The 13,945-nt window shown below is 34.2% G+C and overlaps 1 protein-coding gene across 2 annotated transcripts in view; it reads right to left on the bottom strand.

Annotated features, from left to right (window-relative positions):
* Positions 1-2,723: 2,723 nt before the first annotated feature.
* Positions 2,724-13,945, bottom strand: part of TBC1D15 (TBC1 domain family member 15) — a 38,316-nt gene continuing 27,094 nt past the window's right edge. For both annotated transcript variants that reach the window (XM_062584607.1, XM_062584616.1), the window contains exons 12-17: positions 12,763-12,863; positions 11,938-12,037; positions 11,479-11,576; positions 7,131-7,247; positions 6,589-6,675; positions 2,724-5,956 (exon numbers count right to left, since the gene is read on the bottom strand). In XM_062584607.1, the coding sequence (XP_062440591.1) occupies positions 5,753-5,956; positions 6,589-6,675; positions 7,131-7,247; positions 11,479-11,576; positions 11,938-12,037; positions 12,763-12,863 (707 nt within the window). In that variant the 3' untranslated portion in view covers positions 2,724-5,752. The remainder of the gene's footprint in view (positions 5,957-6,588; positions 6,676-7,130; positions 7,248-11,478; positions 11,577-11,937; positions 12,038-12,762; positions 12,864-13,945) is intronic.

The following is a 13,945-nucleotide window of genomic DNA, read 5'->3' as shown; positions in this document are numbered from 1 at the left end:
ATGATTTTAACAAGGTTTCTGTATACACTCAGGAATATGCAAACCACATGCAGAACATATATGGCATAGGTATTAATTTAAAAAGGAGACAGCTGCCTTATGCTGCAGGTTTACTATTGGTTTAAACTGGCATAAACCAGCACTTACAGTAAAAAACACTGTCCCTTCCATCCTCCCATTTTTACTTATACAGTGTCTCCTCTTCTGAACTGATACAAGTGTTAGTTGAAGAGCATGGTGAAAATATGAGGTATAATCAATTGGCTTAAAAAAAAAAAAGGCTCTGAAAGGTATCAATTCCTTTATGTAGTTCATTATACACCTGCATTAAGTGATTACACCAGCTTAAAAGAGGTATTGGCACCAAGTGCAGTGGTACTGTTTTCCTGCTTGAGGAATTCTCATGTCCTTGAGCCCAAATGTCTGTATTTGAAAGACTTCCTTGGTCTCCTGTCGTACTTACCTTAACAGTAACACCAGAATAGCGTGTGACCAAGGCCCATGGGAGCACGCACTCTTGGAACCTAAAGAACACCCAGACCAATTCGCATACCACAGGTATTTCCATAAAGTATCTGGTGTTTCATCTCACTGAGTTACAACAATCAAACAACTGAATGCAAGTTACCTGTAAGTAATATTACCATTTTTAGATTAGGCCTAAATGGACACTAAAAAAAAAAAAAAAAAAAAAAAATCTCATTTTCAATAGGAAAGATTATTTCTAGCATGAGATCAGACACCAAGAACAGCTGTTACCACACACGAGTCAAGTGACCAGCCACTTCCTGAGCTGCTAGCCTGTGTAGAACTTTAAATTCTCTACAATGGGACTCTGCAGACAGTAATTAGTAAGATAACATATATATATAAACAGTCTAAAAACTACTCTAGTTTGTTAAGGTAGGGTAGCCTGTATAATCAAAATATAAATTATAATCCAATTTCTCCAAAACACAACCTATTTGAAGATTAAATTTAATGTGAATTTCCTGACTCAAATACATGTTTCAAATTGTTCAATTAGGAAAGTCATTTGGGATGAAGAAAAAAGTGACATCCTACAGCTGATTTTGGTTTGCAGCTCATCAGAAAATTCAGTCTCTGCCAAAGACCTAGATGAAAATATAGCACATATTTTCAAAAAAAAAAAAAAAAACCCTCCAAGCAAATAAAAGCTTAGATGTTAAGATCTCACACTTAAATGAAAAATGAAATTTGAGCTTTATTTAAAATTGAGTCCTGCACTGCAGTAACACTTGATTAAGAGATACTATCAAGTCCCAGTAAAAATGAATCACAATTCTTTTCTTCTCTTAACCCCAGTAAAAAGCATTTGAAGGTGTCTCTTAAATCAAATACAATTGCACATACATATGAAGTCAGTCTATTAAGTGCTCAGTTATGTATACATGTCTCTTACCACCTTATCAATGCTCACATACAGACATAGTAACTTTTTTGCTAGATAAAGGTATATAATTGCAGTACAGTTTAGGACTTCCTACTTTATCCTCTTCATGCATACTCTCATCCCAAAATAGCTCAGTTCCTCCTGCAGGAACAAGCATTAGGTTTTTTTTCTGCCATGATTCTTTTTATATAGAGATGGCACCAGCCACTGTCTAGAAGTGTTCAAAAGAACAGTCACTTGAACTAAAAAATCTTCAAGGTACTTACTCAGCCACAGACAAAGCCATGTTAACAGCCACTTTCCTACAACTAATGAACCAAACCTTAGCAACTTCCAAATTGCATCTCTACAAGAATACTAACTAAAGAGACTGGGGAGTAGCTAAGCTAAAACAAAATTATTTACAAACACATTTATCAGTGACTTCACAGATGCACTTTAAAGATTTCACCAACCTCATCAGCATTCTCCTTGCTGCAGTCTAACAAGGAACAGTTTAAGGAAACAGACCATTGCCTGCAAAAATTCAGGCCCAAACTTGGTATGGCTCATCTGCACCATACTGGAAAAATATATGAGCAGTATGAGTAGCTCCAAAACTTCTGTTCATGGCCCAAATTCTGAGTGCCAAATCATTTACAGTGAGATCTATTTTAAAGTTTTGGCAGAAGGCTCATAGGAAAGAATTACTTTAGAAAAAGGCGGGGGGGGGGGAGGGAATGTCCTCAATTTAAACTTTGAGCTAAAACATTATCGCAGAAGCTACAAGATCACTTTTTGCTGCTTTCTGAAGCCTTGATTCAGTGGTCAAGATTACATTTGAAAGTAGCAGGAAAACATTCCTCAATGCCTTGCTCATTACAGGGGGTGGAGGCAGAGTAATATGTGAGAGGAAAAAAAAGTAGAGAATAATTGAGTAAGCAACATCAGCCTCTTAAAACACCCAGAGGAAAAATGCAAATAGCTGTTAAAACAAACAAACAAAAAAAACCCCACTGTTGCCAACAAAACTGGACTTGAACATTAACACCTTAATTAAGCTATAGCTCAAACAAAAAAGCTAATACAATCAACATCGCAGCATTTCAACATCTGGTTCTTAAAGCAATCAACACCTAGTGTGTATCTGTGTATGTGTGCATGTATCCACTTTACCTTCTTTAGCGAGATTACCCATGACAAATAACTACGAAACTTCCACAGTTGAAATGGGGTTGAAGGCCACTGACTACTATGCTGGTTGGGTACAAATACAACAATTACAGAGAAACAGCAGGGACACACAAATGCAGTCAATAGAACTGAAATGTTAAAGTGTTTACACAGTTTAATATAGCATCATCCTTTTGGGTGTTTTTTTCTTTTTAAACTTCCCAGTATCAAAGCCATTCCATAAACATTCAGTAATCCAAACATAAAAGCTTTGTCCAGTTCTCCTTTTTGTTAGCTATCCTCTTCCCACCAAACAAAAGCAAGAATCATTGAGAAAACATTTTCAAAGCAAATAGAATTGCCTGAACATGCAAAATGGTAAAGATCTATTCAGGAGAGAGCTAGATAGGTATAAGTTTTACCTTGGAACAGTTACTATTATAACACTGCTATGATTGAAAAGTACAAAGTTTTAAATAACCCCGCTCACTCCTCCCAAAATAATTATCTACAAGTCAAGCATTATAGAACAAAACAGCTCTGAAGGAACTAAGATATTGCCTCTTGTACATCTTTGACAACTCTAACCAAAAATAAGAGTTCTTATTTTTTAATTCTATCCAATCTAGGTTTTTCAAGTATGAAAAATACATCAGGACCCCCAACCCACGGCATTTTTCAGCCACTGAGATTCAGCTGAACACTTCCACAGTGTTTGCAGTCTCAGCTTAGACTAAATCTGTCTTTAACAAACAGTAGAGGAGGAAGAGGTTCTTTGTGATTGCAGTATGTTACAAGGCTGCCTGTGAGCAGGGAGGGAAGGAAGGAAACTACAGACAGAGAATACTGCAGGGGCATTTGCTCTTACTGCTCCTGGGAAGTAAAGTGAGCCTACCCACTTCAAACCTTCCAGAGCAACTCGTCACTGTTTAATTCAAGAGCAACCTTCTCATCTTTGACATCTGAGGGGTGGTTAATAACTTATTATGTCCCTTATTATAACTTATGTCCCAAATACAAAAGGCAAACTTTAATTTTTTAAAAAGACTGCTAGCATTCCTATCAGCCTTGCTTGCAATTGAAAGAAATGACAGAATACCAAATACATACACTTCTCCTGAAAATTGAGTATTCATGCTTATCCAGTTATTAACATCTTGAAAAAGTCTTAATATGACACTTCTGTACCCCTTTGGGGAATCTGACTGCATATCTTGCATAAGAACCTGGCACAGTTAATCTTGGCAGACTTATATTATATTTCTCAATTTTAGACATTTTCCTTCCTCCCAGAGTTTTATTTTAATACAATTTTTGACAAAAACATTTTTGAAGTGCACTTCAAAGTCCAAGTGAACCAAGGTACTTGCTCCAAAAATACCGAAACTAACTTGCTTAATTTATTTGAACCAAAGTGTTGATTATATAAATTCTAATGCCTTTACATATTCTGTGCTATGTAAAATGATCTGCCAAGAAACACAATGCTCAACTGGGAACAAAGGCACGATGCTTCACTGTAATTTCCTGAACAGGAAATGAAAGGCTGTAGATACGCTGAGCTGTGAATCCTTGACATTCACCAAGTAAGAGTCTTCCTTATTAACTGATGAAGAGATAGCATGCTGAAGGTATTAAAAACAAAATCTATACTGATTCAGCTCTTCACAGTGTTTGTCCACAATTGTTGTGAGAAGTTTAATTGGGTCTCAAGTTACTGTAACAACTTGATTCATCTATTAAAGCCTTTTTGTATTGCTCGTATTTACTTCAGATGGTACAAATCACATTTGTACTAGTAAACTGCTCTAAAAGAAAAACTGCTCCATAAACATCAACAGCCTAAGGATGACTGACAACATGTTCTACTCAGTAGTAAGCAGATTTCACCACTGCTCTTCATTAAACATTCAAAATATACAGAATCAATGGACTAACTGCTGTTACCTATCTCTTCCATCTCATGTTATATCAACAACCAGACAACTAGAATTTTTTTCTCTAAATATGATTTAATTAAAAACACTAAATCAGCTTTGATTTTTATTTTATATATGTACAATAGTTACCAAATAATGAATACATTGAATCAGTTATGTTAAATTTCACATAACTTCAAAGGACATCAGCATGGCATGGAATAAACTCACACTGCCTTTTGCATATACAAAAAAATGCATTAATATAATTGTGACAACTTTTGGTTTTTTTAAACCTGCTTATGGATTTTCCAAATAATCTGGCATAAAAACAGTGAAAGTACTTTATTGATCAGTTAATCTATTAGCAAAGATAAACATTAGTAAAGTTGGCAAGAAATCAATTGCAAAATTAGATTAAGCGTAGGACTGAATGTATTCACATGAAAGTTATCTTCATTTAGAAAACAGTTTTGAAAAAGAGCCCAAGTTAGAGCTGTGCATTAATTTGGTCAAACTGATTCACGTGAATGAACAGTCAAGCTTATTCAGATATTGAAAATACAACTATTCCTTTAGTATTCACAAACATTTATCTATATAATGTGTGTGTATGTGTGTAAATATATATACGCATATATAAAGTGAAGATATGTTAATGTAAAAATATACTGTTCATCCACTCCCAGTTACACAAAATTCAGTATTTGGACATTAAACTGCGTAAGTAAAAATGTCCATTTCAAATCTACATTCAACCAGCAACAAATACTCAGAAGTATTTTTGTAAACATTTGAGAAAGGGAAACCCCATTCATTTACAAAGTGATCTAACACATCAGCATCTCTTCAGCTTGGAAGTTTTGTCCAGCAGCTTCAGCTGACTTATTTTCAATCTGCTTGAATCAAAGAACTCACACTGTCCTAGATCAATACATGTGAAGCTCAGCAGATGCATCATTTTCAAATTCATTCTTAATCACCATCCATTTCCAGTTCACCAGCAAAAAGAAAATGCACTTGGCTACAAAAATATTAAGGAATGTTATTGAAAACAAAAGGCTATTTTGGTAGAAGAAACTACAAAAATAATTAAGTTGAGTCATGTTGTAAAGCTTTAATGCAAGAGCATTACAGTACAGATTTTCTTTCCAACCTTAAAGCTTAATCAACACCAAATTTAAATATCCTCCTCTCAAGTGCTTTTGGGGTGGGGGGGAAACAAACGTGCTCAGCAAAAGTCTTTCTTCAGTTTCACCAACTGTAATTACGCAGGTGTCAAGCTCTGTCTCTCAGACATCTGTTGGGTGCTGTCTCTTGTTCCATTGGCCACAATTACAGGTGTTGAGACACTCTGATATAACGATGTAGAACTCAACACAGCTCCACTTTCATCCTCTCCAATATATGAATCTGGTGTTACAGATCTGCTTTCTATACCCAGGATCTCACTAACTGCTTGAGGCAATTCCTATGGGGGCGGGTGGGGGGGCGGGAAGAAAAAAAAAAATCAATCAAATAAATGAAAAAAATTAACACTGCTTTTCCCACCAAATAACTAATCATTTATCTGAATTTAAGTGTACTGAAAACATATCTTTCAACATTAATTCCATATGAGCTTCATTAAGTTATCATTTGTAATATCTGCTTTTCAAAAACACAGTAAAGGTAAGTGGCTCAATACTCAATTCCTGATCAACAACATAGTCTTTATCTCAAAAACAGAAGTCCAGAAAACCCTAATTAGACTTTTGGTCACTGAATTTGAGAGTACAATTAGTTGCTCCCAAAGTTTGATACACTTTCAGTGCAATGCACCTTTCACCTCATCCTTCTTGAGTGCAAACATTAAATTACTTGTATTCTACCATACCTAGTAAAAATTAAGACATCATGACCAAAAAGCACAATTCAGTTTTTCCTCCTGAGAACATTTCCCATATAAAAGTAATCACTCTTACCAACAGACTTTTTCAATGAAGGTAGACAGCATACTCTTATTATACCCAAGCATTTAATTATTAGCACATCATACATGTACAACTACAGTGACTACATATTGTCTATAAAGGCTCACAGTAGATACACTTGTAGTCTTACCTTACAATTCATCATCTGCATAGAAATTGCTTCTGCTTTGCAGAGTATGTATTCCACATCAATTTTCATAGACAGTTCATTGACATGCTAAAAATGTTTACAAAGAATGTGTGACAAATAGTGTGAAATATGGTTTAATAAAATTATAATATTACTCTACTGTACTGCTAATAAATACCATGTAAGTTTGCCACTTCAGTCTATGAAGGGCTAAACATTCCTGCATTCACAAATGGGTACTGAAAGATCTAGTATCCAACAGCAGGTTTTCAGTGTCCAAGATCCATAAGAGGAATCCGTAGCACTTCCAAACCTGACAAAATAGCTAGCACACAGATCTACCCTAGCTCATATTTTCAGAAGTTATAAACAACATTAAAGACAAATCAAAAATAAATACTTTTGAAAGCACATTTCACTTCAAGTTTAACTCTCAGAAGATACTAATAGCTTCTCTTTCCTTCCCTCACAACATGAAATATAAACATATTGTATTAACTCAAGAGTTAATTACGATTTAAAAATGCACAAGAACTCAGTACCTTTAGTATTTCGTTAAAGCCATAATGCTTGTCCATAATCTGCTGTTTTTCAGATTCTAAGATAGCACAGCAGAGGAGAAGATGAAAATTCTGGCAAGGCAATTCTGTCCACATTACCTGTTAAAATATGAAAACCTCTTTTGAAATGCTTGTTTTTCCTCTGAAAAATGAGTGCAGATGTTTAAAATAAAGCTTTAAAAGAGCTTTAGTAGGCCCTAAAGCCTAGTAATTTAAATAAGAAAAAAGCTATTTTTGAAGCCAACTAAGTATATCTTTGGCAAGTTTGAGTCATTACATGCTTAGTTGGTTAAGACTTCAGCGTCCCCCCCAGGTTGCCCACTATAATACAATTAAGCTACCTGAACTTGCAGTCTTGTGAACATCTATCCATTTGTTCTGCTTCAGCTCATGTGAAATTCTCTTACTCAAAAATGAATAATTACACAGAAAGCATTTCTTAGTTTTAATTGCTTTTATGAGGCTCAGCACACCCGTGCATCATCTGAACTGATAAAAGTGTTAGGCTTAGCAATCCCTCCGAAGGTGCTAAAGGTTCTAAATAAATTTCAGTGTGGTGCCTAATTCCCCCAGCATTAACATAGCCTAAAAACATGTACATGCAGATGTAATATAATAATACTTTGTGGCAGTATTATTTTCTGACAGCAGACACAATTATTGGTCCCACACAGGCCAGAGATGCACATTCTCAAGTTTAGTGGGACTGAGTATGCAACCTCAATATTAATAATCTATTTTAGCATGTCCATGAGAGTCAAGTCTTTGACAAAAACTGAATATTTGAATAAAACATTTATGATGAGCAGAAAGTTGGAGGGCAATAGTTCTGACAACGAAAAGGGAAGTTACAAAAAATTGCTCAAAATTACTCACAAACACAGATTAAGGGATTAAAGTCAAATGTTTTACTCTCAAAAAGACAAGTAAAAAGAGTAGACTAATAAAAGATTCGGTTTTACTTCATTAGTAATAGTTTTCTACTATAACTATTTGTAGAATACAATCTTAAAACTCAACAACAGTTTATTTGCACTGGAACTTTTATAACTAGTGTATGATGTCCTTCAACCAAATTGCATGAATCAGAAAGACATCCAAACCAAAATCAGCTAAAATAAAGTACAATTAATCTTGAACGCTAAGATATTCAATTCACTCAGTCCTGAATTAGATTAAGTATCTTTTTCAGGTATTCCATATTCCATTAATGCATTCTCTCACTCCAGGAAAAGGAATAAGATAAACAGTAACAGTAATGCAAAAATGCATACACTCTACCAAATACCATTCACCTATATACTAGTTTCTGTTCCTAGTTCACAAGGAGGAAATATTGAGAGCTGTATATAGATTTGGTTCAACATCAAGCCTGCATCTGAACAAACCACTGTAGTTTTACAGTATACTCAAACTCTCCTGGTAGGCATACGGTTAATTACATACGGCAATCACTAATGAAGCACAGCAAAGAGTATGCTGCCTCTTGGAACTAAATCCAAACCTGAACATAGGTGATGGAAACATGTCTGTGCAGGATATGGAAGAATCTAACCAAAATACAGATCTGTTTAACAGACTATTTAACTTTCATACCTACAGTTTAAGGATACACTATTGGAATATTGACTTTAAGTAGTAATCTGCTTCAAGCTTTAACTTCAGTGGAAGCTGAAATGGGCCTCAAGAAAAGAAAAAATATTAGCAAGTATGTTTAGAGACATTCACTTTCTTATCTCTGAAGAGAACCAGCAGCTGTCATGACAGTTCCATACTTTTTGTTGCCATTTTTTATATGCCTTTCAAAGTTTGGAGCAGAGCATGGGCATTAGTTTGTGGAGATAAATGGATGGCAGCAGTATCACCGGGTGATTAGAAAATGGTAACAGAAAAACAGCATTGAAATTGAGAATATCAAGATATACCATTTAAGTCTAACAGCATTTTTTCCCCTTTTTCTTTCTGATAAATTTTTATAAGGAAGGACTCACTTGTTCTAATGCTTCCTCAGCACCTATGAATATTGGTAATAAATGCTAGTACACAAGTAATCTATCACTAAGTCATTACAATTTTTTACCCCATGAGTTGTACTAGCATAATCTTGGAAGTAAAGAGTGAGCAAGCTCTGTAATTTTTTTTTTTTTAAACAGAATTTTCTTGTCAAGGTTCTTTCTTTTCCACCCAGTCTTCCTGCACCATATTGAGAACGAAGCAGCTCACAGCAACAGAGTCCTGGAAGCTGCGTCTAGAATCTCAGGTGCAACCTTCTCCTCCTCATTCTATCCTCTGCAAGTGAGTGCTTGTCTGGGTAACATCACAGTCAACTAGGTTCCCTAATGTCTCTAACTTTGGATTACAAGATAGCATGTGAATTATGCTTTCATACAAAAATAATGTTAAAGGAGCTCATTTCTCCCTGATTACACAATAAAAACTGTTTCCTGAGCCTACAGCTTGTAGCATGTAGCCAAAAGCTACATGCTTTTGCTAATCCCATGGGTAGAGCCCATTGATACTAATGAAGCAGCATAACGAAAATAAACTGTTGTAAACTGGACTTTAGTGACAAAGGTAGCACTATCTTTCAGATAAATACTTTAATTAGTTTGTTTTTAAAATAAAAATGAGATCTCCCCTTTGTGATTCAATTTCTCTTAGTGAAGAAGTTGAATACCTGTAGTAAATATACATTATGATGTGTTGAAAGGAACCTGCAAGACTATCCTTTCTCAAAGTCATTCCACCATGCCCCCAAGACAAAAAAAATACACCAAGGAGATAGAAATACAAAAAATTTCTTTTGTGTATACACGTTAAGGCAGAGGTATTAAACACTGTAGCCTACGATTATAAATAGAGTTCTCAATTTCAGTTTTAATGAAAAACTCCTATTTATAGAGAAAGTTGTAATAAAACAGATTATAAAAGGAGTCTTGTTTAGTTTACATAGCTGGTTTACAAGCTACATCACTTGGGCCAAACTGTCATTTCCAGCGTTTGCATCTCATATGCACTTGTCTATGCAAAACAGACTGATCAAAAATGGAAAAAAGTTAAAAAAAAAAAAAAGAGAAAGACAAAGAGAAAAAACACTGAGGAGAGAAGGAGAAGACAGTGTTTTTTTTTTTTTTTTTCTGAATTAATTATCAGGTTATACCTTGGAATAAGAGACAATTCTTTTGTATTTGTACATTCTGGTTCACATTTGTGAATGTTATTCATAAACTTTTTAGTCCTCTTCAGTTACAATACTGCTTCCACATACTATGATAGTAAATTCCACAACTGATTATAAAATAGCTTAATATTATTTACTTTAGACGGTTTTAAATATTGATCCTTTCCTTTATGAAATTACATTTTCATTATTGGAAAAAAAAATGAAAGGCATCAGTATTATTTTTTTACTATAGCAGGAACATTTTTTATTAGAGCATAAATTTTATGCACCTCAGTCCTGTTCTTTTCATTATCCTTCTGCTGCCCACCATAACTCTATGCAATGCTTTATCTTAGAAAATGCTCATTTTGTTCCTAGGAGGATTTTATTCTCTTGTTTGGGAGCTTTCAATGGATTCTGTATTCTTTTGAAATGCATCTTAGACAATAGAGCTGCACTGTTGTCACTTTTTTTTTTGGAACAAATTAAAGAATGTTTAAAGATGTAAGCCTTAATTACTCCATAGAACCTCAAAATCATCTCAGTCAAAAAATTAGTCTCATTAACTTGACATTACCAGTATTTCCACATTTTCATATGCTTTGTATTATGTTACTTGACATCATGAGGCCTGATCAAGTTTAACAATGTTCTGAAATCCTCTTTATGTTTTTTGCTAAGAAAAACTACTCTTCCAGTGCCTCGTTCCACATAATTTGTAAATTTGAAATTTGTTAAAAAAAAAATCTATCTTTCCAATGCCTGTATCAAGGTAAGTGTCAGGTTGATGAGGAATTAACTGTTGAAGAAACAAATCATGCTATTTCTCCTAGTGTAAACTGTTTTCCATAAAAGAACCACCTGGTACCTCTACACTTAATACTTTCACTTCAGAACCGCTTCTGAAGGATCTTCTCCAAAGTTTTCTGAACAAGCCAACTTATCTCCATCAGATCTTTAAAAGATTTTATTCATTAACTCAAAGTTGCTCTTTAAGCTAAGAGGACACAAGATATGCTAGTACATCCTTACCTCATTGAACTGATTTTGATTTTTAAAAATTGTTAGGGTATTAATCACTACATAAAAATCCACGTTTTTGTTCTAAAGAAGTGTATTTTATAGAACTCCAAGGACTTCTGAAGTTTGTGAGATGAAACATCTTACCTCCCAGAGTCGAAGAATATCTTGAAAGCTAAATTCCCTTTTAAATCTGATAAGAAGCCATCGGAAGCAGAAATATAAGTAGCCTGAGTCTTGAGATTCTAGGAATAAGATTTTATATATAAACATTAAACAGTAGGAAAAAAATACATACACCTTACAGGTACATAATCATATAACTGATTTTTAAGAAGGCAGGTCCCTCCTCAGAATCACTGATATTTGCTGGAGGATAACATATTTAAAATCAATAATAAGATGCCCTTTATTAGAACATATGGAACAGTTAAGTCTTTTAGGTATTTTTAATTTACAAAAATTGTACAAAGTCAAATTACTGGAATGAATGAGTCCTGTATTCATATAACATCATATTAGAAATCTATTTAAAGACTGGTCAGGATATCAATGCACACAAAATGTACTAAGTCGTTTCATTTATTGTGTGACAAACACACCTACCTAAGTAACTGCAAAATCCACTGTCTAGTAAGCGAAGCAAAGTACTCAGCTGAATTAGTTGTGTCTTCATACCCTGCATCTGCTCTTCAAAATTCTGATGCTGGGTAGAATAAAATATTAGCACTGTCAGGTATTTATATTAATTCAAATAACCATAGTTTTGAAATCTACAGCTTGTTTAATTATAACAAATTTTTATCATGGCAGTCTCATTCTTAAAACATTTAAGATGTGAAACAGTTAAAGGATTGTACCAGTATATAACAAAATTTCTGCCTTTTGCTGAAAGTTTCAAATAAAGCAATAACCTACACTTCTTCAATAATTTCTTTACATATTTTCATACCTAGTAAATTATACTTCATATATCAGTCTACTCTCACTACCTCCAAGCAACATTACTGCTCTCAAACCAGAGAAGACTTCTTTTATTCTCACACCAGTCATATGTTGTTCCACCAGATGCACAATTTAAAAAGCTTCAGTTTGTGAAAAAGTCTAAATTGCATTTAACATGTGCCAAAAGGCAGCTCTGACAGAGAACCATCACCTGAACTGGAGGACTCTGGACTAACGTGTATTTGGCCATGCTAGCGGACTTACTTGGGAATTTCCAAGTACCAAATTTGTCTGCTTTGTACTCTAAGAACACCACAAACCCACATAACTTGTGTCAATAATCAGACACAGCATATTGACCTCGAATGTAAAATAACCTTTTCTTTAAAAGAATCTAAAAGCAATGAAGTCTATACAATAAAATTAACATCACATGCTATCCACACCTTATCTGTTTACGCAGGCTAAACAAGCCTTATACTTTACCATTTGATCCATGTATGATACAAAGCACCAAAAGGCATCAACTTCATTCTCCATAACATACAAGACAGGTGAAAGCAAGTCACTCATTCCCTGGACATAACCTTGAGAAAGGGAAGAAAACAGCAGAGAGGAATTTAGTTGAATTCAACAGTTGGATTATTTAACTGTGTTGAACAACTACATAAAACATTTGTTTCATGAAACAAATCAGTAACTGAGCAAAATGTTTGCTTCGTGAAAAGAGACAAATGTTTGTTTGCAGTCCAAAAGTTGGTAGAGATATTATAATTTTGCAATTCTACAACCAGTAAAGAGACACTAATATTACATTAGTAATAATCGTATTAATAATAATCAGGATCCAGATGATCTAACAAGATTTATCAGCAGTTTCTGCAGATTTAAAAAGAACATAAAACACATTTTTATAGTTGTTAAAATATGTAAAAAAAAAAAAAAAAGAGTAAACAAAGGAATGCATTTCTAGTAATAAAAAGTTCCCATTTTTAATCACTGTTTTAACTTGAAAGAAAATATTGACATTTTTAAGATTTAAGATATATCTTACACCATCACAAATACAGACTGATTTTTATTCTCTTTTCCATCTCTGATTGGATTGCTTTCTTCCATATATTTACAATCTCTTAAGATGTTCCTCTTCCCCCCCCCGCAATTGAAGATTTTCTTTTAAATTCAATTTGAAGTAAAAATGTCAAGTTTCAATTCCAGAAAAATATTCAATACAACAGTTTTTATGGAGTGAAGAAAATTTTGCACTTTTTTTTTCCTGGCACTGACTATGCTGTAAGGATTACTGTATTTAGATAAGCAGAGAGGGGAGCTGTTCTGCTTGGAGAACAAGAGATGTAACTATGTCTTTTTAGAAAAATGAGTCACTTTCACTCAAAGCATTTCATATTGAGGACCTGATCCTGCATATTCCTATGAATCCTGAACTCTTCCTGAGATGGTTACTTGTATTACCATCTCAGAAGTATGCAGAGAATGCAGTAGGGATTGTATTTTAAGTCCATCAATGCCTAAGACCACAAGAGCAGACAAGATTAATCAAGCAGACATAAGAAAAAAAATGATTCCCTATCAAACTAAGAATGGAGGAAATAGCAAAGTACACTTAAGAAGCATAAAAGAAATAAGTATCCAGACCTGACATGAGTGC

Source organism: Rhea pennata, chromosome 1 (assembly GCF_028389875.1).
Source record: "Rhea pennata isolate bPtePen1 chromosome 1, bPtePen1.pri, whole genome shotgun sequence".
In the NCBI taxonomy this organism is placed as follows: Eukaryota; Metazoa; Chordata; class Aves; order Rheiformes; family Rheidae; genus Rhea; species Rhea pennata.
Note: the sequence above shows the minus strand (reverse complement) of the source record. Positions and strands in the feature narration are given on the sequence as shown.